This window comes from Rattus norvegicus, chromosome 11 (genome assembly GCF_036323735.1).
Source record: "Rattus norvegicus strain BN/NHsdMcwi chromosome 11, GRCr8, whole genome shotgun sequence".
Taxonomy (NCBI): Eukaryota; Metazoa; Chordata; class Mammalia; order Rodentia; family Muridae; genus Rattus; species Rattus norvegicus.
In genome coordinates, this window is record NC_086029.1 from 69,450,516 (window position 1) to 69,477,889 (window position 27,374).

The 27,374-nt window shown below is 41.6% G+C and overlaps 2 protein-coding genes across 4 annotated transcripts; one reads left to right on the forward strand and one right to left on the reverse strand.

The window, feature by feature from the left end:
- Positions 1-1,260: 1,260 nt before the first annotated feature.
- Positions 1,261-11,229, forward strand: Gtpbp8 (GTP-binding protein 8 (putative)). Of its 3 annotated transcripts, NM_001025015.1 has the most exons (6): positions 1,286-1,636; positions 2,131-2,229; positions 3,682-3,812; positions 5,076-5,175; positions 7,769-7,887; positions 10,715-11,114. In NM_001025015.1, exons 1-6 carry the CDS (start codon positions 1,298-1,300, stop codon positions 10,782-10,784), a joined length of 858 nt encoding a protein of 285 aa, NP_001020186.1. In that variant the 5' UTR covers positions 1,286-1,297; the 3' UTR covers positions 10,785-11,114. The 3 variants fall into 3 exon arrangements, 2 of the variants coding, with proteins under 2 accessions (XP_038944409.1, NP_001020186.1); XR_005491038.2 differs by lacking the exons at positions 3,682-3,812; positions 10,715-11,114 and having other exon boundaries at positions 1,262-1,636; positions 7,769-7,805; XM_039088481.2 differs by lacking the exons at positions 2,131-2,229; positions 3,682-3,812; positions 5,076-5,175 and having other exon boundaries at positions 1,261-1,636; positions 10,715-11,229.
- Positions 11,230-13,747: 2,518 nt separating this feature from the next.
- On the reverse strand, positions 13,748-25,914 carry Nepro (nucleolus and neural progenitor protein). The gene is made up of 9 exons (NM_001009678.1): positions 25,766-25,914; positions 23,106-23,260; positions 21,058-21,137; positions 20,688-20,819; positions 20,207-20,284; positions 18,375-18,739; positions 17,968-18,029; positions 15,978-16,234; positions 13,748-14,386 (listed from the first exon to the last, which is right to left on the reverse strand). Exons 1-9 carry the CDS (start codon positions 25,869-25,871, stop codon positions 13,921-13,923), a joined length of 1,701 nt encoding a protein of 566 aa, NP_001009678.1. The 5' UTR covers positions 25,872-25,914; the 3' UTR covers positions 13,748-13,920.
- Positions 25,915-27,374: the final 1,460 nt, after the last annotated feature.

Below are 27,374 nucleotides of genomic sequence, written 5' to 3' on the forward strand. Positions count from 1 at the left end.
GAACGGCGGGGGTGGGGGGACATTAAGAACTCCATTTTGGACATTGTTATATTGCGCATACATATGTCTTTCTAATTTATACTGTGTTTCCTCACTAGGACTAAATTCTCTTCTCATTCTTAGCCCAGACAAACCTCTGATGTAAGAAACTAGACTCTGACTCCTAATATCTCCTTCCTATGGACAAAACACCAGGAACCAAGATGATGCCAATCAGGTTTAGAGTTATTCCTGGAACCCTACAAGATCCCAACAGATGTGATCTTCTCCAATACTGATTTTGGCTTGATGTTCCTGAATTTTCACAATTATCTGTGCTCTTTATAACTCCTGTGGCAATTCTAATGGGGTTAGCTCTCTTAAGCCCCTCCTTCTTCTAGTTTTCTATCCTCTCCCTAGCAGGTCTGCTATAAGTGTCTAATCTTAGATCTTCTGCCTACACTAGAGATTAGGGAAGAGTTTGATCACTAGAGCCTGCGGAAAATACAGTATATGTTGACTCTAAGGTTTATGTGCCTGGTATATGCAGATGCTTTAAAAAAAATAATGGAGTGACAGAGCGCAGAATGATTAAATGTTTGCGGTGGCTTGAATGACAATGGCCCCCCATGTGTTTGTATGTTTGAATACTTGCTCCCCAGTTTGGGGAACTGTTTGGAAAGGATTGGAAGGTAGGGCCTTGTAGGCTTAGAAGGTGTGGCTGTGTTGGGTGGGTGGTGTGTATTTTGAGGCTTCAAGGGCCTCCTGCTGTTCCCAATTCTGTTTCTGGTTTATGGATCTTTGTCCGTTCTCAACTGCAGCTCCAATGCTGTGCCTGCCAGAGAGATACAGTCCCTTCTCTGAAAACAAGTTGCTATTCCAACCACATTTCTCACCTGCTCATTTAATTTTTGCAAACATGTTTTTCTCAGTTATGTGAACTTATGATAAATGTCAATCAGCAATAAAACGACCGGAAACAGAAGACAAAACGGGGGTTGGAATCCACTAGAGTTTGTCACTATGGCTCCTTCCCTTGAGACTCAAAGATCACAGGACAAGGTAGGTTTTCCGAATCCGGAAACCGCTGAAGACCAGAACACACCAATCTGATACATAGTTGGTAAGGACAAGGTGTTAAAAAAAAAAAGTCAATGGGTTTTCCCCTTTCTATCAGAGGTGATGAGAAGCTTGAACAGGCAAGAAGGCCCTAGAAAACTACAATTCCCAGCAGGCGCCGCGGCAGTGAGATTTCTCTCTTGTGCTGTCCAGGTCCTACGAATAAAATCCAGTCGCGAGGATTCTGGGAGAAAAAAAAATGGCGGCTACTAGGTTATGGCATAGAACGGGAAGGCTCCTTGAGATAGCGTCGGCATTTGGGCCTTGGCCCGGGGTTTACAGCACGTCCCCTGCCTTCGCTGAAGTACTAAGGATGCCACAGAAACAGCTAAGGAAAGTAGTGTACCCGCTGCGGGAACTGGAGCAGCACCTCGTCACGGACTCTAGGCCTGGCCTCATCGAACAGAGACTCTTCGACCCGAGCCTGGAGGACATCGGGAGGGCGGAGAGCGTCTTCGCCGCCACGGTCCGGAACCGCATTGAGTACCTCAGCTCCGCCGTCCGCCTAGACCACGCCCCGAGTTTGCGGCAGCCGGAGGTGAGATTGACCGGCTTGTCTACTGTAGGTGCGAGAGCTTGAGTTCGCTTGCGCTCTTTTCCCGTCACCAGAAAGCTTTTCAAAAGCAAAAGAAAGCACTCAGTGTGGATGCACCGCGTGTGTGCGGTGCCGGTGGAGGACCGCAGTGAGCCCCAATGTGGGTACTGGGAATCGAACTCCGGTGTTCTGGAAGACCAGCCCGTGCTTTTTTATTTTTATTTTGGTTTATGTGTGTTTTGCGTGCATGTATGTCTGTGCACCACATGGCTTGCCTGTTGCCCTCAGAAGACAGAAAAGGACATCAGAGCCCGTTGGAACAACTGTTTCAGGCAGTTGTGAGCAGCCATGTAGACTGGGACTCCAATCCTATAGTAGCAAGTGCACCTAACCACTGGGCCATCTCTCCAACCCTGAAAATACATTTAATAAATAAACCACTATTCAGTTTTGAGAATACTAAGTACTCCATTCTCCTTTCCTCCTTCTCATACTAGGTGTGTTTCATAGGCCGAAGCAATGTTGGAAAATCCTCTTTGATAAAGGCCTTATTTTCCATGGCCCCTGATGTAGAAGTCAGGATCTCAAAAAAACCGGTATGCTGGGTATCTCTTGAATTTATAAAATGAGACCTAAGTATTGGCAGGTGCAAGAGATCATAATTGCTAAATTCCTAGAGAAAAGATTTTTTTTAAGCATGTAATTATTAGTGCCTGTATATTTTCTGCAAAAAGTATGGACAGCTGAATTGACTTTAGTAGTCTTGCCAGTAGCTAAAGGAAAGCATCCTTTGTCTAAAATTTTCCTTAGTTGCCAAGTTAAGTATTTTATTGCTTTAAGTATTTTCTGATGCCTTCTATAATGAGGGTGTAGTTCTACATTGGTTATGGGGTAAAAAGGGTTTAAGTTGCTTTTTCCTCCGTAATCTTGTATATTTTCTCCATTCATGCACTCATACATTCTTGTATATATTCCAGATGTGTGCATTCTTTTACCCAGGGCCATGCTGTGCCTTTCTTCACAGATAACTCTGCTTGACTGGGCTTCTGCTATTTTCTCCTTCCTTCTACTTCCTTTTCAATGATGCAGTCAACTGGTATCTAAAAGAACCTTTTCTCAAAACTCACCCCTGGCCCTACCATAGTGTCTGTCTGAGGAAACACTTCCACGAGCTGTGATGCTCACTGCCTACCCCCCACCCCCCCGGGGAAAGTTTAAGCCCTTTCACAAAGCTAGCTTTTTGCTCCCCACCGCATGTAGTGGGATGTCTGGCTTCATCACTAAGGATTCCATTCTTCACCCCTGTTCTTCCTCAGCAGATAAGACAGCTAAACGGTGAATTCTAAATAGAATGAACTTCATTCTTATAGAAGAGAATGAGAGAGAAGGTGTATTCTTTTCATTTTCAAATACACAATTCCAAAACCACTTTCTAACAGACATTAAGCCAACCAAGAGCCTAATCATTTATAAAAAAGCCCTCTCCTTTGATCCAAGAGTTGACTTTAGTTTGTTCAACTTTCCTTTTCTGATTCCTAAGTGTGTCACAAATGCAGAAGCACAAGTAGCCATAGTTTATCTTTGCAAAACATCTTGGTTTATGGAAACACTAGTCTGCAGATGATGAATGTCAGGCTTTCAATCTGGGAGTTATAAGAGTCTGTATGATAGGACAAATGTTTTTTCAGCACGTTCCTCTGTATACATTGTTCATCAGAGAACTGGCTGATGGCAAGCATACAGCCTAAATCTGGATGGTCTTCAAAGACAGCAAAATAGAAATGATCCTAAAGTATTTTGTCTGTGTATTTCTAATATGAAATGTAAAGTTTTTAAGCCAAGCATATTTTGTAAAATTTGGAAAGATTTAATTATTGGCGGCCACTTCTCTCCACCTTACTTCTCTTTGTATTCACAGTAGTTCAGAGTATATACTTCAACTGTTAATAAGTATTTGTTGATTGAATACTTATGTTGATGAACATTTCTAGGCATGAAATAAAGGATATATTTTAAGCCAGCTTTTTTGTTTTCATTTATTTTATTAGGGGCACACAAAGAAAATGAATTTTTTCAAAGTTGGAAAACATTTTACCTTGGTGGACATGCCAGGGTATGGCTATAGAGCACCCGAAGACTTTGTTGACATGGTAGAGACTTATCTAAAAGAACGAAATAAGTAAGGAACTTTTTTCTTACAGTTGTTATACATTTAGCCCCAAAACACTTTTTAAAATCAAGGGGATTCTACAGATGACAGATACTTCAGACTTATCAAACACCTTACTTATTTAGCCCCAAAACACTTTTTAAAATCAAGGGGATTCTACAGATGACAGATACTTCAGACTTATCAAACACCTTACTTGTAGGTGTACTTTATCCTTCTGTAACTCTACAATATTGCGAACCAGGGTATACACTGCCTGTTTAGCGTCTGCCTAGCTCAGGGAAGTCTTAACTTCATTTATTTTATCAAGCTGAAACTATCAAGAGTATTCTACAGCTAGTTCATCCGTTTCAAACAAAACAAAACAAAAACAACAAAACAAGCTCTTAGCAGGCTAATTTTGAAAATGAAAATTGTTAGCTAATCGATTTAAATAAAATTCAGTAAACTCTGTCCACTAAGTCATCATAGACTCTGAAAATGTTATATATATTCTTTGGTCTCCATACATAATCAAGCAGTAATGTTTCAAGAGTCACACAATCTCGAGGAAAATAATGTTAGGCTTCTGAAGTGTAAAAAAGTAATCATAAAAAAAGGACTAGGGATGTAGTTCAGTAATAGACTACTTGTCTAACTTGTTAAAAAGGCTCTGGATTTGAACTCAGCTTCACAAACTTGAAAAAAATATATATGTATACATAAAAATATATGTGTGTGCATATGTGTGTATCTATATATATAGTATATATGTAAACATTTCATTTCTTACAACTTTATATATAAATGATGCAAAATTAAACTAATATTAAAAATTATAATAATTTTGGGCTGGAGAGCTGGCTCAGCAGTTAAGAGCACTGACTGCCCTTCCAAAGGTCCTGAGCTCAATTTCCAGCAACCACATGGTGACTCACAACCATCTGTAAATCTGTAATGGTATCTGATGCCCTCTTCTGGTGGTCTGAAGACAGCAGCAGTGTACTCATTGAAATAAACAAATGTTTTTTAAAAAATTATAATAGTTTGATTTTTGTCTCCTTTTTCCATTAGACTTTGTAGGGTCTTACAGGAGAGGGTCTCGTTTATATTGTGTCAAGTCTCAGTCAGTTTAATATGTTCTTATTGAAATAAACTGGTATTTGACAAATTTTGGAAGTACAGCAAATGGCATTGAGTACTATTAGACTACAGGATGGAGTTCCTAGGATGAGAGAGACACATGAATGAGTGTATCTTACATTGCCATTTATCTTCCTTCTATTCTTACAGTTTGAAGAGAACATTTTTATTAGTGGATAGCGTTGTTGGAATTACAAAGTTAGACAATATCGCCATAGAAATGTGTGAAGAATTCGCATTGCCTTATGTGGTAAGTGTTTCCGTAGACTCTTGGTGGTAGTTAGACTCATGTTTGGTATACATCTGAATATGCAAATATACTTGTTAGTAATGAGCAGGCATTTCCTCAGACGGTAAAGGAGTGGCTGGGGAGATGGGTCCATGTGTAAGAATGTTTGCTACACAAGCTTGAGGACCCGAGTTTTAATCCTCAGCACCCACTTAGAAAGCTGTGTGACCACGTACATGCCCATAACCCTGGTGCTATAGAGGTTGGAGACAAGAGGACCACTCAGTTTGCTGGCTACCAACTTAGGTCCAGGTTCAGAGAGGCCCAGGCTCAAAGGAAGGCAAGTGATAGGATAGACACATGTCCTCTGGTCTCCAGAGGCAGACACTCGTGCAAGTGTCCTCACACATGCACACACTTAGACACACAAGCATAGATCATGTACACAAAAGTTCTGTGACACTTTCATATTTTTTCCTTCAGTTTTAAGCTTTTAAATGTATGGAGTATGTATATGTGTGCGTGTATATGCATATTCCACATGTATAGAGATACCTTTGAAGGCCAGAAGAGGGAACAGATTTCTCTGAAGCTGGAGTTACAGGAGGTTGTGAGCCACCCACCGGGGGTGATGAAAACTGAACTACTCAGCCTCTGAAGGAGCATGTGCTCTTAAGAGGCCAGAGCCATCCCTCCCACACAAGCTTTTAAAGTTACAGTCAGGGTTTTCTAAGCTGTTCATGTGTGCTCTTAGATGCCTTTGCATCCATGGTGTTTTTTACGGCAGCACAAACATTTGTCCAAAACATGTTTCTAGCTCTGAACAGCAGATCATGCTCCAGTACTTATAAAGATGTAACCAGAACTGCACAGAAAATTTACAAACCAAAACCATTCAAGGAACGTAGAAGATTCCAGCACAGCACACACAAGTAGAATTTTTATATTCTTAAAAAAAAAAATAGGGGTTGGGGATTTAGCTCAGTGGTAGAGTGCTTGCCTAGGAAGCGCAAGGCCCTGGGTTCGGTCCCCAGCTCCGAAAAAAAGAACCAAAAAAAAAAATAATAATAATAATAATAAACTCTCTGGGCTGGAGAGGCGGTTTAGTGGTTAAGTGCACTGCTGTTCTTCCAGGGAACTCTGGTTCAATTCCCAGCAACACATGACAGCTTTAACTCCAGATCCAGGCATCCTCACCCTCACACAGACATACATGCAGGCAAAACAATGCGCCTGAAACACAAATAAGATTAAAACAGTATTTAAAATGTATTTAAAATGTATTTTCAGAATACCTCACTAGTTTGGCTTTTTTTCCTACTAGCATAAAATTGAGCCACACTAAAATGCCGATTGGTAGGTTAGTAGTCACATTAATTGTGCTTTGTAATACTTCCAGATAAACTAAGCCTTAAAATTCCTTTTTGAGAAAAGTAAGAACTCAATTACTATAATTTATTTTTCAAAAAAATGTCAGAAACCACTAATCCGAAGCACAGAAATTTGACATGAACAAAGCCATGCGCCTTGTCCGCTACATTTGTCAATTTCTTGAAATTATGAAATTCTTGGGATTTGCAGGAGTCCTATGAAGTATTAGGAACACTGTTGTAATGAATCAAGAGATTGGTATAAAAATGACTGGATATTATCAAACTGGCTGTGAAGAAATAGCATTCCTGTCTTAGTATCGTACATATCATCTTGTGAAATCATGTATTTATTTCCTGCAGTTTTGGCTGAAGTTAAACTGAAGGGAATGTTATTTTCTTCTTTGGAAAAAGAAATGGGATATCAGCAGTAACCCAAGTACCCAAGAAGGAGGGAAAACAGTCAACAGGATGACTTTATGTTTTCGCCTAGTGGAGTTATAGTCGAGTGATAGAACAATTATTATGCATGGTGCCAGGCACCAGTACCACCGCCCTCCAGTCTGTGTGTGTGTGTGTGTGTGTGTGTGTGTGTGTGTGTGTGTGTGTGCGTGTGTGTGTGTGTGCGTGTGTGTGTGTGATATTCCGCAGCAAAACCTGATAGATTGAAATTCGCCTTTTCCTTGATTTGTAATTACTCATGCTCTGACCTTCCACTACTACTTTGTAGTTGAATAAATAACATTCCGGGTTTACTGAAATTACAGCTATTGTAGATATACCCAGCAAATAGCCCCACTTCTGGTTACTCCTTTAGAGTAGTACATGTAAAATTGACCTATTTGGTTCCAAAGGTGTTCCACATTGGCAGCGTTATGTGGCTCAGCCAAGATATATTAGTTTAAATGTTGTAGACATAAGATACAGTGTAACCACATGAAACCACTGCTATCAGCTATAAATGTTGCCCAGTGGTTCTCACTGACCTTTAGATAAAGTCCCAGACATGGTCAAGTGTAGTAAATGCATTGTTAAGTAGCAGACTCAGTGTACTCTTTATATGGGACATATATTAGCTCATTTCATCAAAGCAAATTATTCATGGCTTGTTTTTATCTTACAGGTGAGAGAGTAGATTGAAAATTTTACTTGAACCAACTCAGCCTCACTGAAAGATTGTAGTGAAAATGTATAGGACTATACTGTTAAATTTTATTTCTAATACTTATATTCTTTTCCTATAGATGATATTAACAAAAATTGACAAATCTTCCAAGGGGTATCTTTTAAAACAAGTGCTCCAGATTCAGGAGTTCGTTAACACGCAGACACAAGGCTGTTTTCCTCAGCTGTTCCCTATAAGGTGAGAGGCGGACTGCTCTAATAGCATTGCATGCTAAAAGCCTTTGCTGTGAAGTCAGAGCTTCTGGATGAAGTGTCACTCATCACTGTGAATTTCAGTAGCCTGCTAGCATTTATTTGTTCTCTTTTTCAAGCTAGCTCTTCCTCGCAGGTGCTTCATTCTCTTTCTGCTTCAGCCTAGCTCAACCCTAGACCATGGCAGAAATAAAAACTTTACTTTTCAAACCAGTTTTTGCTTGCTTCTCTATTCACTGTGTCTGCAGGCACATGCATGGGGTGCTGCTGTGCCGGTGAAGACCCCCTTTTTGGAGTCAGTTCTCCCTTGTGGGATCTGAGACTCAACTCAGGTCATCAGCTGGCAAACATGCCCATCTCCTTAATTTCAAAGAAACTGTTTATGGTAAAAAGCTCATTCAGGCTGTAACAAATCAAAGTTTGCCTGAAAACTTACAGGAAAAATTTTCCTTCAAGGCTGTAGAGCTGAGTTCAAGACAGCCTTGACTACATAGCAGGACCCTCTCCCTCAAAATAATAATTTATTTAAATTTTTAATATAATATATGCATTTATAAAGAAGAAAAAATGTTTCAAGTTTGCATTAAGTTAGGCAGTATTTTCTGAGCTGGTAAAGTTGGGGACTCTGATGTGGTTTCATGACAAACTTGGGTTTTTCTTGTGTTGTGAATCTTGGGTACAGTAAGTACTGTGTGCTGAGACAACTGGAGAATCAGTCTCTGGTTTCCTTGCTTTGACTTATTTGTGGAAGGCACCATGGTAATTTGTGAGAAAATAAGAAACCAAGTCATTGTTGTAGGTGAAACTGTCCCCTTAGCAGCCATTTTAGTCCCATCAGTCTAGATCTGTTGAAACTGTGATTGCAAATGTGCCTTTCAGGACCCTCTCCTTAATCCTACAAAACACTCTTCTCCGGGTACCTCATTCAGGTCTGTCCTGTTCCTTTGCTGATACCCTGCATGTGGAAATCCTGTAGGTAGAAGGAAAGTCCTGATTCATCCCAGAGCCCTCAGCGTTGTCGTAGAATACAGCCATTTATTTTAACTGTTTTGTATGAAAACGAGTCTAAAAAGTACACAGTTAAACTAGCAAGTCACGGTTAATATATAACTAAGTTGAAACAATGTAAATTTTAGTTCTGCAAGCTTTGTTTGAATTGACAACATGATGTGACCAGGGAAAGTTAGTTTGGGGAGCTACATTCGAGTTTTGGAGTTCCCAAAAAGGGACTGATGACACAGTAGCCTCTGCTGTGCACACAAACCTTACACCAAAGACATACAAACATCAGATGATGCCTTGACAGCAGAGCTGTATCTGTGTAAACACAGATAATGGGGGCATTGCTACACATACCGTACAGACGGGTACAAGTGAGAAGTGGAGTTAAGAGAGGTGTGAGATTGAAAGAGCCTGGGCCTTAGCCATGGACTCGTGTAGCATCTAGAGGCTCTGTTAAAGATGCTACAGGTTTTAAAGCAGCTTGTTTCATTTTCTCACTGGGAAAGGATGTCACTAGAAGGATCATCTATTGTGATTGATATATACACTTTAAATATAGATTTTCTATTCTTGTCAGTCAGAAGTGGCAGGGTTAGGCGTAAGGTCCACATTATTGGATTCCTAGTATTTTTTTTTTTAAAGGGCATTTGCCTTTTGACATGTGTCCCTGGAATTACTGCTGCCTATTTACCACATGTGGCCAAGGTCACAGGTCATCCAACACTCAGAATCTATGAATTGAGACATGGAAGTCTGCTCTCCTGACAGAATTATAACACACCAGTCATTTATAGGAATATGCTCATAGAGACATTTAGTCTGGAAAGGTTTGACTTTGAACCTACGGAAAACAAAGTGAGAATTTCCATGCACAAACTCTGGCCCAACATGATAGAAAGGTGTAACTATGAAGTTTCCATACAGATTAATATTATGATTGGTATATTTTATAGATGATATGGGGGAAATATGTAAGTAGGTACAATCTGGTTTGTATTTTTGTGTGTGTGAGTAAATTTGCTAACAGGAGAACCGACTGTGGGGAGGAACTGAGAATTAAGAAAAGCATTGCACATTGAGTACAGAGTGCCAGTTAGTGTGTGAGCCATCAAACTTGTATCTTTCTCTAAGTTATATCTGCTTAGTTCATTTGTAAACGGCATCATAAGGCTGTTTTCAGCAGGTGGTTCTGGCCAGAAAATCTGCAGTACTGCAATCGCTAACAGAACTGGTGCACTCCAGGGCAGACTTCGTCCTTATAAGCCAGGGTGTATTCACATCTGAGGACCCTCAGTCCCCTTCTGTATATATAACAGACACATACAAGTCACAGCATGTGACACTTTCTTTTTAACCTAAAAATATTTCAAGGTGGTTGAACTTTTCTCACAAAGACCACTGGATTAATGATCTCAAGGCCTACGGTGGAGAACAGGTGAAAGGGAAGGTGTGACACAGCACTGAGAATCCTGAAAGACATGGGTCACATGGTGTAGATCATCAGCGTTTATAATGTGCATGACACAGACAGAAGAGAAGGCGGATGACTAAAAGCATTGCCCTCCTACGTGAGATCGTAAGAGCTTGTATTAAAATAAGACTTTGCGGGGTTGGGGATTTGGCTCAGTGGTAGAGCGCTTGCCTAGCAAGCGCAAGGCCCTGGGTTCGGTCCCCAGCTCCAAAAAAAAGAAAAAAAAAAAAAAGAAAAAAGAAAAAAAAAAAATAAGACTTTGCACTTTGCTTACTTGAATTGAGACCTGTTAGAGTCTCTGAGGTAAGGAAGAAAATCAAGTTTTCTTTTCTTTTCACAGCGCAGTAACCTATTCTGGAGTTCATCTGTTGAAATGCTTTATAGCAGATATAACAGGAAGTCTTAAGTAAACGCTCCCAGAGTGGATGATGTTTCAAAGTTCTTCTGGTCAACTGGAATTAAATATGGAGAAGAATGCCAATATTGTTTTAAATATTGTGCATCTCAACTTGAAGGAAATTGGGCTTTTTAAAAAAAAAAAAAAAACCTGGATTACCCCTGAAGCAAGAACAAATGTGTTGGGGGTAAGGGTTACAAATAATTCATTAAATCATACTGTTCATTAGGACAGATGCTAGCTGGCTTTCCTATTTTAAGTGACAAGTCCAAAAGCATATACAAATTCACGAAATGAGACCCTGCTTCTATGCAGAGGTTGAATAAATTGGGTTTTTCTCTTACAAATGCCTACTGTTTTTAATGCTGTGAATGTGAACTATGTAAAGGAGGGGGTTCCTTCTGTAAAGCACACATATGTAAGTAGAAAATAAATGACTGTGTATAGTATGCTTATAACTCTTCTTCCTGTTTTTATTTGAATATGAAAAAAATTATCAAAACTTGCCAGGCGATGAGAGTAGAATACAAGATTGATCATCAGGGTCAGGTTCTAGTGTCCTTGGGAAAACCACTTGATGTTTCCGTGGTAGCTATCAGAACCTTAGCTATAAAAGCTAACAAATTATACTGATAACAGCTGCATGTTTACAAACCCACACCAACCACAGAGCACAGCAAAACCCATAGGCTTTTATCACAGAGACATCCCACCTTCAAAGAAGTAGCAAAAATAAACAGGAACTAGATTTAATGAAACTAATTCACAAGTCAGTGCAATGCTTTAGAATCATTGTGCTAGAGATTTGCTCACGGGAGCAAATTTTATAAAGATATCAACTCTTCATGAAGTATCTTAGCACTTCAAAGTGAGACTTCTGTGAGAGGAGGTAAGGCTACACAACATTGTGGCTTTTTAAAAATCCAATTGTAAATGTTTCTGTTGTCCTAGCATTGATAGGATTAGTCTATTTTACCCCAACTAGCTGGGAAAAAAAAGTGTTAGTTTTTTTCACAAAGCAAAACATAGACGTCAAAATAATTACATTCAAAGTCAAAAGCAGAACTGTCCGTCAAAGTTTCCCTCAGTAGCAGACACGTGAGGTGATCAGGAAAAGGGGTAGTGAAGTCGGACTGCTTGTCCACCATGCCACGCCACCACACAGACACTGGGCTTGGTCTTGAGGGACTTTCTAAGCACTGTCAAGTCATGGACTTCGAGTGCAAGGGAATGTAGTTCAGTAGTAAAGTGAAGGCCTGGCACATATGAAGCACTAGATTCCATTCCAGAAACCAAGGATGAGGCAGGTACACACCTCTCCCCAGTTGTACATGCCAAGCGCCCAGAGATTCATACGCTCATACATGTATACAGACATACACTGTACACACAGATCACACATTCTAAAAAGACTAGAAACCAGGACAACATGACCCAGAGCAGAAGGCAAGGTCCAGCCCTACTCAATTGGGGTCAACAGCAGTGTCGAGAGGATTTGCAAGGACACAAATTCTCATACACTGCACTTATAACTGGAACACCTAATGCTCATTTCAGCCCTTATCTGAGAAACTGGGAACTGGAAGTGGCTGTTTGCAGACTTTAATAGTGGAACAACCCAAGTCCAAGACTCCCAAAATCAGAAATATTCAACCTTGTAGCTTTCTTGAGCCTCATACGTGTGGTCAAAGTTTCATAGCAGAAAGCAGCTGTGTTCTAGTTGAAGTGAGTGTGCAAATCCAGATTCACACCTACCACTCACACCCTCATGCCTTTGAAACAAAGGCTGTAGGAGAGGGCAAGGGGAGGACTCATGATTTCTCCTAAGCTTACCCCTCTGTCCATTTCTGGCCTGCAGGGCCAAGCAGATTTTCCATGGCTACAATACCTTTTCTCATGGGTAGAGCAGCTCACTTTGTAATTCAGGACTCACTTCCAGGAGCAGTCAGTTGTACACTATGTACAAATAATCAGGTGATGGCATTGATAGCAGGTGACAAATTCATGACTGGCCTTATTCCTGGCAAACACTTACTTAGCTACGTTTTTGCTGTGCTTCATAGGAACAATAAAAAGGAAAACACCAAAAGTCTTCTCATATACCCCCTTAGGAGTAACAGTGACAAAATGAAGATTAAATAATGGTTTTAACCATTTGAGTAATGGAAAAACTTTTGATAATTCATTTTAACAACATAGCATACACTCACATGTTATTCAGAAGGATGACCTGGGCAGGTGAGATGGCTCAGCCCATGGGTAAACACATGATGCTATGCCTGACAGTCTGAATTCCACCTGTGATGGCTTGAATATGCTTGGCCCAAGGAGCGACACTATTATTAAGTGTGGTCTTGTTGGAGTGGATGTGTCACTGTGGGTGTGAGCTTTAAGCCCTTCCTCCTAGATGCCTAGAAGCCAGTCTTCTGTTTGCTTTCGGAACAAGATACAGAACTCTCAGCTCCTCCTGCACCATGCCTGCCTGGATGCTGCCATGCTTCTACCTTGATGATAATGGACTGAACCTCTGAACCTGTAAGCCAGCCCCAATTAAATGTTGTCCTTTATAAGACTTGCCTTGGTCATGGTGTCTGTTCACAGCAGCAAAACACTAACTAGGACACCACCCCTTGGACCCAGAGGTAAAAGAACAGAACCAACTCTCAGAAGTTACCCTCCGATACCCATATTCATGTATGTTACTGTCTGATATCCACACATAAGTACGTACCCATGCACAAAATGTAAAAACCTTAAAAACATGATGTTTCTCTGCTATGCCAACCTTGTTCTGTTTACCTTCAGATACATAAGATTTTGTGAAATAATTCCAGATTTTAATGCCATAGTAGATCATAAAGTCATCTGATATTGAGAAACCTACTTGTTTCAGTCATGAAGGGTGCGTTCCCCAGGGGCAGGCCATTCATCATATTTACCACCTTGCACAGTCAAAGCCAAATACTCACCATCTGATTAACTTACACAACGCTGCTGTCAATGTTTATTGAATTGGAATGCACACACTGGAATACTGCACAGACGCAGCTCTCAGCCTAAGCAGTGTTTCCAGATCTTAGCAATACCCCTTAAAACAGCAGAACACTGGACCAGCTTGTTAACTGCTCAGAAGTTTCACCTAAGTACATCTAAACTCCCATCAAAGCAAAAATATCATCAATGTCATCTGCCTCTTGAGCGGTGCCTGGCGCACTGTGCATGTGCACCTGTCTCTTCGTCCGCAGGCCGGTTTCACTTCCACCGCCCCCTCTCAGATTCCCATGGACCCCCATCTTCTTAGCTTTTAGGTCAGGCTTTGCAAGTTTGCTCAAGACCTGCTCTCCATTCAGACAGACATCTGACCTCTGAACTGTCCCACCAGAGCATCTCTTCTTAGCACTGCTGTCCCTAGTGGTTTTCAGAGTCCCTTCAGGGACCTGCTGGGTTTCCTTTATAAGAGTTGACTGTAACTTTCTCTGTGGTTTCCTTTGTCTTGATAAAACTTTATACTTTGATCTTCTTTGTCTGGGAGGGTGCTTTGAAGTGCTGACACTGAAGCCTCGGAGAAGGCCCTTGCAAAGAGATGTTTTCATGCACTGAAGCTTCTTCGGCAAACTAAAGAACAAAAGAGAGAAATCTCAACTTATTATGATACTAAAAAGTTCTCAAGCACTTTTAACTGTCTCCACCAACTGTCAACAGAAGAGTACACAATTTATTACAAGTCCTAGGCCTGTATATATGTAAGGAAATGGGAGTTTCAACCTAAGAGCATTTTTTCAGATTCCCTCTCTGATTCAGGATACAGGCAGATGTGCCTCCATTTTGCCCTAAAGTAACTCTCATGACTGCCTAGCAAGGACACATCTGGTGTGACCTTGTTCACACTTAAGAGCCATAGCCTTTCCCTCGTGCTGATAATCTGTTTCTAGGTAAACAAGAGTGGAAATGGCAAAATATCACAAATTAAAAGCTCTGTGGTGTGTCAGAATCCACTTCTGGCTAAGCTCATGTTGTAGCAGGAAACGAACAGGGGGAAGGAATGAAAATAACGAGGGGTCATCTAGCAAAGACAAACTGACCCCTGTGAGGTGTCCTGGGAGTTGTTCTGTATCCCCTGCAGTCAGAACTTACCTCATACGTTTGGCATTTGCCTCGCACCTCATAACTGTTGGTAAAGATTAATATAGGTCTATGTGCCTAAGCCAAGTCCCTCTGCTCTTACTTTAAAGAAATAAAATTATATATTAATATATATTAATAAGCAATTTAGGACCCCGATTTCCCAGCCATGACTAGAAGCACTGACTTTGCATTGAGTAAAATGTGGGTGCATCTCTGAGTTGAAACAAAAATAATAATGGGAGGACCTGAAATAAGTCCTAGCTCTCCAGGGCCAACAGCTTGAACAAAACCATGTCTCCATGTATGAATGGGAACAATGCTGCCCACCTTCCAGAATACTGAAAACCATCTCTCCATGTATGAATGGAACAATGCTGCCCACCTTCCAGAATACTGAAAACCATCTCTCCATGTATGAATGGAACAATGCTGCCCACCTTCCAGAATACTGTGAACTCTAATGTTTTACAAAGTGTTCCATAGGAAAAAAGATGTATTACTGAAACAGCAATAGGGCAATATAGTCAACATATTTTGGGAAGTAGAGACTACCACTTAATCAACAGACCTGTTTGTTACCCCTCTTGCTAACTGTTCATCATCATGATCTGTTTCCTCACAACCCTAAACTGTTCTATCTTTGTAAGACCCACAATAAACTGAATCTCTCAATGTGAGGGGCTAAGCGACTGTTCCTGCAGCCTGTGTGGGCCTCACAGGCAGACACACTTCCCTCACATCCTCAGCCGGCTGTGCTGCTGCCGTATCTACAGAAGGCCACCGCCCACAAGAACAGAGCTCCTGAGGACTAAGGCTGCCCCATGCTGTCAGCACCAGGTTTTGAACACCAGAGGTAATCTAAGGCTTTCTGAAATGAGCCAGTGGGAATGACATGGTGTAAGGATTCCAAACAACTGTCACTTTCTCCTGACACAACTGCCCAGATAACGTTAGCAACACATGAAACTGTACTTGTCTTGTTCTAGCACCTCAAGAGCTGGGAGATTTTAAACAAGGTAGGTAATGCACATGCGTACACTTCCTCACTGAAATGGGAAAGGAATTTTTCTAATGTAATTACCTGTAACCTTGAGATTCCACATGTCTAAGCCTATTAGTCTTAAGAAGTTTGTTGCCCAGATAGATGGCCTGAGCCTTGAGCTTTTTGCTCCGGGACCACGCAATTGCCATTTGGATTTCTTCAGAAAGTTGGGTGAATGTCTTGGTCATTCGGATTCTTTGCACAGTATCATTAGCCCAGTGAGTTCTCAATTTCTGAGAGGAAAGTTTGGTTGTCTTCGGTTTGGATTGGGAATATTTAAACTGTTGGCTGGTCTCCTGAAGTGTAAAAAGAAGAGAAAAAAGATATTGAAAACAGTAGTAGTGACTTTTAAATAAAGGAAAACAGTTTTGAAAAGCTGGGCCATTAAAAAGTTAAAATAATTTTTAAGGACACTTATAATCCATCAACCTTTTCTTTTATCCATTCTCCTAACACTTCCCTTTTTACCCTTCTACCGAGGCAAGTCCTATCTGCCCTTTAGTGAAGTGTACACAGAAAACCCAAGATAGATACACACATATGTAACACATCTACCCACACACTAAAACCGATTAAACGGTTTGTCAAAGTCTAATGATGGGGGAAATCCCAAGTCTTCCACAATGATATCCTCCCTTGTTTTCTTCTTTGTTTATCAGGGAGGTCATTTTTATTTTTTACTTTATTTTCTTTACTGAAGACTGAACTTAGGCCCTTGTAAATACTTGGCGAGTGGCCTTTATCCCCAGCCCTTTTAAAGTTTTTTTTTTCAAATTCTGCCTCAGTTTCCCCTCTTGAAATATGAAAGCAGTAAGTCAAGAGTTTCTCTTACAGAGTTTTTCTGAGGATTAGTGGTTAATGCTAAAGCATTTAAGATATCGTCAGGGGCTTAAAGGATCTGCTAAAGAATTTTTTCCTCCTTCTGAATTTATGAGTTGAGCAAGATAAAAATGCGAACTGCCATCTGTGTTTAAAAGTTCAATAAAGAACTGCGGGTTCTTAGAAGTAAGAGTTTGTAAATAAAAGGAAACCAGACAATGGTAACAAAAGTCAAGCGGTTACTGGGTGACAGGTGACACTGATGTACTTAGTCATGAAGTCCAGAACCATTTTCTGACGCTAATATAAGGTATCGTGTAAAGCTTGAACTCCCAAAAGGATTGATGCCTCATGACAAATGAGGAGGGAGACAAGACCAATGACTGCCACTAACATCTGGCATCAGTTGAATGCTTACCACACACGAGACCCACCTAACACACGTACTAGCCCAGACTGAGAGATGCATGGAGTGGAGAAGGGAAGTATAGAGAGGTCAGGGACCACACAGCTAATACGGAGTGGGGCGAGCGTTCCAGCAAGTACAAAGCCCATGCTTTTAAAGTGCTCACCATCCGTATTTAGGGCAGGCCATAAGACTGCTTGGAGATCCCAAAGGCATGCCTAGTAAAGCACTTCTGAATACACCCCACTAACTGGACTAACTAGGACCATTGAAAAGCCAGCTTCTTGAGGAGGAGGGCAACCCTATAGGAGGACCAGCCCTTTCAATTAACCTGGACCCTCGAGATCTCTCAGAGACTGGACCACCAACCAGGCAGCATACACCAGAAGATATGAGGCCCCCAACACACATACAGCAGAGGACTCCTGGGTCTGGGTTCAGTCAGGGAAGATGCACCTAACCCTCAAGAGACTGGAGGCCCCTGGGAGTTTAGAGATCTGGTGGGGTGGGGACATCCTCGTGGAGACAGGGGTGTGGGGAGGAGGTATGGGATGTGGAACAGTCGGGGGGCTGAACCAGGAGGGGAATAAAATCTGGAGTGTAAAATTTAAAAAAAAAGAAGCAATGGCAGGAAAGAAGAAATAAAATACAGCAATAACAACAAAGCGAACTTCTTCATTAAGCAGCACAGACCAAGAACTGAGTGCAATCAAGCTTATTAGAGCAGACTCTACCTCCCTCCCCACTGAGGAGCTTCCTCTAAACCTGGCAGAAGTGAAAAGCTATGAGGTTAACCAGACAGACCTGAGTAGCTTTGTTTCGGAGTCTTGTGCAGAAAGCCCGCACGTCAAATCCCAATGGCTTTTCTGTGGAATTAGAAAACAAAAGACAGAAAAACTCAGCCATGTTACTTTCAAACCTCCAACAACGTCTTAACTACATGACATTTCCTGCCAAGTTCCTATAAAGGAAATGAAGAGAATAAAGCAGGGCACCATGAAGGAACCAGAAGCCGAGCTGTGAGAACTGGTAACACTCACACCTCCCTAAACGTAATCAGTGTGAGATTCTGAATTTCTACACAATGCACGACTATATCATGCTTTCAAAGGCGTATTTTATAAGTATGTATTTAAGAAAGAAAAGATAGAAATAGATAAACGCAGTTTAAAGGAAATAAAGAAAAGTCTGTGCTTGTCTAAGCAGCTCACCTTTTCGGGTCCTTTTACACGCTTTCACTGGCTGCCCCAGGTCCACGCTGCTCTGTGGGCTGCTTTTCATTTGTTCACATGGTTGGGAAAGTTTATCCAAGGTGTCTCCATTGGTCTCTGATAGTTGCTCTTTCATTAAAAACAGTTTATTTAGCAGCTTAGTTACTCCTTTAGGAGCAAAAGATGCAGGGGTTTTTCCCTTAAAGATATCAAGGTAAGAGGAGCCTAGAAAGTCAGTGATGTTGGAGGGAAAGGCAAAATCTTTGAAGTAAGGCATGGGCTGAATCCTGGAGATCTCCTGATGCAATCCAAGCAATGGCTCATATAAGGAAATCAGCCGTCGCAAGAGTCCTTTATGGAGAACCCTAGAAGAAACAGAAGCTCTTTATATATATAAAATATTCGTAATTCAAATGCTATTACTTCTGATTAAGAATAAGCAGAATAAACTAATGGAGAGATATATAGAGGAAGAAGGGTAGGAGCCAGAGGGGTCAAAGCCGCCACATGAAACAGAATCAAGTAACCTGGGCTCATAGGGGCTCAGAGACTGAACTGACAACCAGGAGCCTACATGGGACTGACCTAGGCCTCCGCACATATGTTAGAGTTTGAGACTTAACAGTGGAAGCAGGGACTGTCCCCGTCTCTGTCGCCTGCTATTGGGACCCTTTCCTCCTACTGGGTTGCCTGCTCCAGCCTTAACAGGAGAGGAGGTACCTAGTCTTACTGTAACTTGATACGCCATGGCTGGTTGATATTCATGGAGGCTGGCCCTTTTTTGAAGAGTGGATAGGGGATTGAGGGTGGGAAGGAGGAGAGGAGAGAGAGCAAACTTCAGTCTGGATGTTAAAAAAATTAACTTATTTATTAATTAAAAAGAATAAGCAGGGGCTGGAGAGATGGCTCAGTGGTTAAGAGCACCCGACTGCTCTTTCAGAGGTCATGAGTTCAATTCCCAGCAACCACATGGTGGCTCACAACCATCTTAAAGAGATCTGATGCCCTCTTCTGGTGTGTCTGAAGACAGCTACAGTGTACTTATATATAATAAATGAATAAATCTTAAAAAAAAAAAAAAGAATAAGCAGAACAAAAAGATGACTGAAAATTCAAATAAGGTATCTGGGTTAAGACATCGAAGCAAGGTTTATATTTGAAAGTAGGAAGAATCTTGTGGGTTTGTCTCTGTTGTTTTGACAGTTTTGCTAAAATCAGAACTAATGATCCAATTCTGTGCCTAGTTATCCATCAAACCACTGTATGCACAAACACACACACCACACACAAGGAAATGCTTTTTTTCTAGTTTATAAATCTTGCAAGTATTATTTCTATCAACCAAATATGGCTCAAAAGCATCAGAGTGTCAGGCAGAAGAGAAGCCTAGAGCATACAAGGAAGGTCAAATTGTGTTTCTAATTTCTATTAAAATTAACAACCAGTTGTTAAAGAACCAAGATATGGTCAGTCCAGGAACAGCTGCTCTTTCAAAAGCCAACTGCAATATTACTACTGCCACCATTATAATAATAATAATAATTATTATTATTATTATTATTATTATTATTATTATATCATTATCAAATATTATTATAGTTCCTAGGTCCTAGGTCCTAGGAAATCACTTTCTGAGCTACTCGGTCTCAAGGTGAAGGTTTCAGAAGAAAAGCCCTCTGATATAACTACCCAGCCGACAATGTGAAAACCAACCATCGTGGGAAGAAAGGGAAGCCTGCACCTTCAGTTCCCAAGGCAACAGACTGTGTGAACACTAACAAGAAACTTGAGTCAGGTAAAGATGAAACACAAATGCAGAAATGTGAACGTACCATAACCTGCTCACCAGCCCAACCATCACAAGGTTCAAAATAATGAACTCGCGTAGCCCTAAGTGCTTCACAGTCAACCTGAAGAATTCAGTTTAAGGTGGAAAACAGAACCAAGGGAATTTAAGATTTGTAGGTTACAATTATGAAAGAAAGAACTTATAAGAAAGCTCTGAAGATAGTAAAGCCCTAACATGGCAATGAAGTCACATTACACTAAAAGCAAAAATATCTATTCTACTAGAGCTCCTATTGTGACAGAGTCTGAGAGTAAGAATTTCTAAAGGTCCTTAGAATACATGCTAGGTAGAGACATGGAGTCCTTGGCACCAGCCATGCCAGCAATAGCTGGAAGAGGAGCCAAAGGCAAAGCGTCAAGATTCCCCACAGGTTACACTGCTTTAAGAGCACAGCATTTGAACAGAAGCCCAATATACCCAAATAGCTTCCACTCAAAAGAAGGCATTCCCATAGTCAAGGATACAGAAACGTCTTGCAGCAGCGGTCCAACAAGCGCAGCAACAACTTGCAGCCTCCCAAAACCTTCATCAGCACCACCTCCATCACCGGCTGGCTGGGCACCACACGGTTTTCGGTAGCTCCAGGCTGAGTTTTACTTGACATACACAGAAAAGGACAAGACTGTCAATCTCTAAACACATCGTTTCTACAGCGGTATTCAGCCTGAGGTGGTTACGCCCACTAGCATTCCACTCTTCTTTCACTGCAACCCACTGTGAGCCCCAATTCAGTGTCCCACCAGTACCGCCCATCAGTCCACAGGTTCCCCTCACTAAAACACAACATGCCAGAGAATACCAAAGAGTGCTCAGACAGAGCAATGGACCACCTACTTGGCGGACAACAACTGTGACAGGTCTTCAATGGAGCCCTCCAAATTCATGTGTTTCAATCGTTTTAAGCACTGTTCTACCTGAAGGAGGAAGGACAGCTCAAATTAGTATGTGTATACATAACAATGTTACAGAGACCACCAAGAACACAAAGAAAGCAAAGCACTTCATGGTATGGAAATATGCCACAGAAGGCTTCCCATTTAAGGCCTAGGGGACCCACCCCAAAACAATCTCACCCACCCAACACATTTCTCAATTCAAGAAGATTACTACATGCCAAGTGTGCTCGATGCTGTAAAGTGACCAACATTAATGTAAGTCTCAATATTATAATTTGTTGAGGGAGCAGATTTACAGCAGTGAGGCTAGTAAAACAAGAAAGCAAACTCTTAACTCAGTTTCAATAGTCTATAAGCACCAGACATGAAGGTGACTTAGTCACAGAACAACTATTCTGAACACCTACTATGTGCAAGATATGCTAGGCAATGACGTAGTATATGATACGTTCCAACTTCTAGTAATAAAGATAGATAATATACCAAGTACTTAACTAAATGCTAAAATGGATATGCTTTACTTAACACTGCAATCCCCCCTTCTCTGCTTTTCCTTATAGCACTTCTTACCAGTTGGTATACCACTCACTGACTGCCTGCCCTTTTCTCCAAACTATACTATAAACTCCCGATGGAGAATAGAACTTGTCCGTTTTGCTCACGAGCATAATCCAGTTATTAGAACAGGGGTTAGTAGGTTCTCGTGGAGGGTGGGGAGAAAAAGCCACGTAGAATACAAAATGCTGTATGAATTCTCTAGGTGTCAGGAACACCCACCCAGGGCACTCCCTGGACTGCACCCACACGTCAAAGGATGATGGGAATTGTACTGGTCAGTGCTGTCATCTTGTTAGAGCTACATATATACCACTAAGAACCAAATCAGACTTATGGGTCCTACTTCAGCAGAGCTCAATCCTTAATTCACTGGGGCTGGCTTTTTAATTCCTAAGTCTGGACACCATCTTTTAAGATAGTTATTGACAGTCCAAGACAGTAATACACTTGGAAAATAGTGAGTGAAATATGGTTTTGGGGGAGGGGAAGGGAGGAAGGGGGAGAATGTCAGCAAGTAAGCTAGTAAACAGTTTGATCTTGAGAAAATGTAGGGAAAGACCACGATCCTCTTTGATACGGGAATCGTCATCCCTTGGGCCTTAAGCAGTAGGGGTAGAGCTAACCAGAAAGCTGAGTCTGTACAGTGAGAATCCGAGTCTTTCTCATAGCTGTACATCTAGCACTCTATCAACAGAGAACTCTGAAAAATAAGTAAATACTGGAAAGATGGCTCTGTCACACAGGGCCTAGCACACTGAGTTTTTAAGGCACTTGCAGCGGTAACAAAGTGACTACTTGAATGGCACATGCAGAAGCCAGCTTCAGGACCTCTGCCATGTTAGAGTCCCAGAGCTAAAAGTCACGATATTTTCTTAATCTCTAACAAGTACATGAAAGCATTCTACACCACAACTTACCATAAACCCACTTACACCAACGTACTCCTGATTAGATTATGACTCCAAAAAAATAAGCCACAATAATAAGCCACAACTGTTTTCTTTTTTAAGATTCTAGGGTTTAAATTAGTTTACTTTTGAACCAGGCAAAGGCACTGTTAGACTGTACAGAGAAAATTAAACTAGAAAGAATCAAAATACATTTTGTTTGTTTGTTTGCTTGCTTGTTTTATTTGAGACGAGGTCTCTCTACATAGTCCTGGCTGTCCTGGAACTCACTACATAGACCAGACTGGTCTCAAACTCACAGAGCTCCACCTGCCTCTGTCTCCAACAGCTGGGATTAAAGCCGTGAACCACCACACCCAGTTTTGAAATATGCTTGATTATAAATTACTTTTTTGAAATGATTCTGGAAAAATCAAAGACCAAAAAAGCTAAAGTGTAATTGTAACTTTCCATAAATAACAGTAAGTGCAGCACAAGCTCATGCTCATCAGTACCAGGCTACATGTGAGCTTCCCCTCACCTGTCTGAGGGCCAAATGTTGCCTGTGGTGGCCCAGCCTGTTGTGATTGCTGTAGAGAACTGAGCACAGCACGTCCACTTCCGCATCTAAGGTCCGGCTCTTGAGTGACCGTGTGACGAGGTGGCATGCTTTGATGACAGCTGCAATGCAGACATCTAAAGCAGAGACAGTTAAAACGAGCCTCACATGCATTCCTACATCTACTACACCGAAAGCGAAACACTCTAAAACACACTGCCTTGTTTGCTTTAAAGAAATCAAAATACAAATGGGCCTCAACTATAAAAATGAAGGGTTCTAAGAGAGACATTGGAAAATGAGAGCAGGTGATCAATAAGGGACCATTCGTTAAACATGAACGTGTGTCTGTCTCTACCACCTTTTACCATGACTAAAGTCATACTTTACAGGTATCATTGGTGTACACTTACACCCCAATATAAAAAAGTTCCATCTCTCTGCAGGCGAACAAGACAGAATGCATACAATTACAGCCTTCAAAGGCAAAGGAACTGTATTTGGATACAACTTTTTTCTTTTTTTTAAAGATTTATTTATTTTATAAGTACATTGTAGCTGTCTCCAGACACACCAGAAGAAGGCATCAGATCCCATTTCAGATGGTTGTGAGCGACTATGCAGTTTCTGGGAATTGAACTCAGGACCTCTGGAAGAGCAGTCTTAACCACTGAGCCATCTGTCCAGCCCCTTGGATAAGAATATATAATACACTCAGCCCCTCTACCTGTGAGGGCCATCTGTGTATTCAACCAACCTCACACTGAATATAGTCCCCCAAAATTCCATCTGTAATCCATTTCAATAGCAGTCACATTATATAGGATTTCATAAACACTGTAGAGATATTGTTAATGTCTATTGAAAGATGTCTGTAGGTCCTACTGCAAATACTATCTACCATGTACAGAGTTTTTTATATGAAGGGATTCCTAGAACCAATCCCCGATGGATATCAATGGGAAACTACATTCAGAAAAGGGAAACCACCAGGGCCACTGGAAATTGTATCATGGAACTGGGTACACAAATGTTTCCTAATCAGAACATGAGCAGCTGTGAAGCAGGTGTCATGTGCCACCTGGTGGCTCAGGAAGGAAACACAAATATTCTCGTGAAAATCTGTTCCTCCTATCTGGAGAAATTAAATAACCTGAGTGATGAGTTGGTGAATTTCCCACAATAGTTTGTTTTTAAAATTGTGACTAGAGAGGAATTAGAAAGAGCTTTAAACTGCACAGGATCAATATATGGGAAGAGGGGTGAGATGACTTGATAGGCTGTACTTAACAATTACCAAATGTGTCTATTTAATGACAACCACTGTCAGTTGACTGTCAATCCAGTTACAAATGTTTCCTTTCTATTCTCCCTATATCGCCAAGAAGCTGGTACTATTTTTTATTCCCATTTTTGAGTGGGATAAAACCTGCTTTAAAAGTAACAAAAGTCTTAGCTGACAGTTATAGGACCATAAGCAGTTTCAAAAACAAAAGCGACAAAAAGTTAAATATGAGTTAACCCTGAAAACTACAGCGGATATTGGTGGCTGTGTCTCCTGGTCTGAATGTCCCTTTGTGATTAAACATCCTTCAAGCTGTAGGTAGGCTGCTCTCGTATTAAAAACTAAGGTACTCAGGTATTACTTCACAGTTCGAAAGACCTCCACCTCATTACAATATTTAGGTTTTAATATTTTATTATGTGGGGGGGGGGGCGGGCTGAGAAGGTTGAAGCACAGCACTGAGTCCATGGGAAACATGGAACATACTCTCACGTTCTACCGTAAATCCTGAGAATCAATGAAATCTGGTATTTCATTTCGGCTAGGTCATAATTCGTTCCGCCCATCCAACTGGCTTTTCTAAAGGATCATGGGAAGAACGTTCCAAACGAGCATCTGCCCAAGATTTGGGAGCGGGTAAATCAAATCGCTTGATACCATGAATATGCATAAACACCTCATTTAATCTAAATTAAAACTCAACACACGCCCCACGGAGCTGCCACCAACATCTCTTTGGGAGCCTTTGTTTTCTAAGTAAATTGATGTTTTTAAGATTTATTTATTTTATATATAAGTACACTGTAGCTGTCTTCAGACACACCAAAAGAGGAATTGGATCCCATTACAGATGGTTGTGAGCCACCACGTGGTTGCTGGGAATTGAACTCAGGACCTCTGGAAGAGCAGTCAGCGCTCTTAATCACAGAGCCATCTCTCCAGCTAAACTGCTAAAAACTGTCTCGGTTTTTCCCCCCTTGAAGAACCAAGAGACCTGAGGTAACGCCCCGGTAAGGAGAAAACGAGCTCCATATTTTAAAGACAAGCCCGAAGTCCGAGGCAGGATACTTGAGTGACAGCCCCGATCCTAGGGAACAGTACAGGATCCAGGCAGCGTTTGGGGGTTACGTGCTGCACATGCCAGGTCCCGCCTAGCCGTGCTTTCAGGTTCCACATGTGGAACGCAGCAACCCAGCAACCCCCTACACATCCTCACGCCACACTACTCAGGCAGGACCTTCCGCCTGGCGCGCCCCTTCCCGGCGTGCCCCGCGCTCAGGAAGTCCCACCCCGTCCCACGTGCGCAGGCCCCCGGACTCCGGGAAACACGCGGAACCTCCTCGCCGGCCTCACTCACCCAGGGTGGCGCTGGGATCCTGCACTGTCAGTGTGCTGCAGTTCCCCGCCTGGGGGATCTTCACGCGGTTCCACGGCTCCGCGGCTGGCCGTACGGCCGCGGCCATCTTGAGCGGCGCGGGAGGGCCTGGGAAGGCCGAGCTGGGCGAAAGCGAGTAGAGCGGCCCTGGCGGGAGAGGAAGGGAGGAGGAAGTGAGGGGCGGGGCGAGCCGGAGGTGTGCTGCCCGGGCCTTGGGGCGGAGTCTCGGTGGGTTAGGACCTCTGGGAAAGGAGAAAGTAGTTATTTTTGAGTTCCTTGAAGAGCATTCTGAGGCACTTACTAGTTTGGAGCAACTTCGAAGCTATATATTTTACAGATGAGTTCGAGTGAGGCCCAGCCCTTAGCTCTTACTCGGATATTTTGAAAAGAAAAACTCGGATCATATCAAATGTGGCATTTGTCACGTAGTAACGATTTATTTTGAGTAGTCAAGGAAAACTACATAGTTTAGATATAACCCAACTTTCGATAATTACAAAAAACCCGGAGGTTGTCTTGACAATCTATTATCACCGTCATTTTTTTGGACAAAATATTCCAGGCTCTGCTGGGTCTTATCGCTGATAAATGATTTTCGTTCTAAGCTATTGGTGCCTTCTTGCTTATGTTCCTTTAACAATGTGGAGAGGAGCAGTTGTTGGGTATTAGAGAATGCTAAGTTACTTCATTATGTCTGCCCATTACCATATACTAGCAACGTGATCGCAAAAAGTTAATTTTCTCGGACCTCAGCATGTTTGTGAGACTTATTAGAACTGAGCCTGCTATACGAATTTTTACCCTTACCAGATTTGCATTTAATGCAAGTAATCTTGCCCTACTGAGACGCTTTCTGTCCTATGTGTTCCTTGCAGATAATTTTTCTTTCATCTGGACCATCTCCTTGAAACAATCTCACTTCCTCATTCAGCTCTGGGACCACTATCTTTGATAATTCTAACTAAACAACTATCCTCACTCGATAACTACTTAGATGCCCTTTAATGCACTACCAAATGGCCTGTACATTAGTTTACTATTTGGGCTGAAATAAATTACCACAGACTTAAAAGAATCAACACCAAGTTTCTGGATTTGTGGAAGACATTTTTTTAGTTGGAGATGTATGGTGCATACATGTCGGAGGCTGGGTTAGTGGTTAGGGTCTTCCTCTGCCACTGTCCACCTTTGCTTTTAAGTTAGGTTCTCCCACTGATCCTGGACCTCAGTGTTTGGTGGTCAGTCCCCAGAGTCATCCTTTCCCCATCCCAATTAACAGGGGAATGAGGATCTGAACTCAGTTTCTTATATTTATACAGCAAGTACTTTACCCTCTGAAACATCTCCCCAGCTCCAGTTCGACCAGGGATAGAAAGAGATAAGAGAAGCCAAGAGTGAGAGCTCTGTGTTTTGACAAAGGAAGATCCAAGGTCAATGAAGAATAGAGACAAGGAAATGGTGTTCTCTGTTCTATGAGCAGTGCATATTGGAATTGAAGCTTCTAGGAACTGGGCACTTGGAAGAAGCTTTAAGTTTTTAAGTCATACTTGGAAACTTGTAGACTCTAGAGAAAGACTATCACTGACACAGA

Coding starts and splice junctions, on each gene's coding strand:
- Gtpbp8 (NM_001025015.1), top strand. CDS start 1,298: ATGGCGGCTACTAGGTTATGGCATAGAACGGGAAGGCTCCTTGAGATA. Junction 1,637..2,130: donor CGAGTTTGCGGCAGCCGGAG/GTGAGATTGACC, acceptor TTCTCATACTAG/GTGTGTTTCATAGGCCGAAG. Junction 3,813..5,075: donor TATCTAAAAGAACGAAATAA/GTAAGGAACTTT, acceptor CTATTCTTACAG/TTTGAAGAGAACATTTTTAT.
- Nepro (NM_001009678.1), bottom strand. CDS start 25,871: ATGGCCGCGGCCGTACGGCCAGCCGCGGAGCCGTGGAACCGCGTGAAG. Junction 23,261..25,765: donor GGATCCCAGCGCCACCCTGG/GTGAGTGAGGCC, acceptor TCTCTGCTTTAG/ATGTCTGCATTGCAGCTGTC. Junction 18,740..20,206: donor GGGCTGGTGAGCAGGTTATG/GTACGTTCACAT, acceptor TGTTTCTTCTAG/GGTTCTCCATAAAGGACTCT.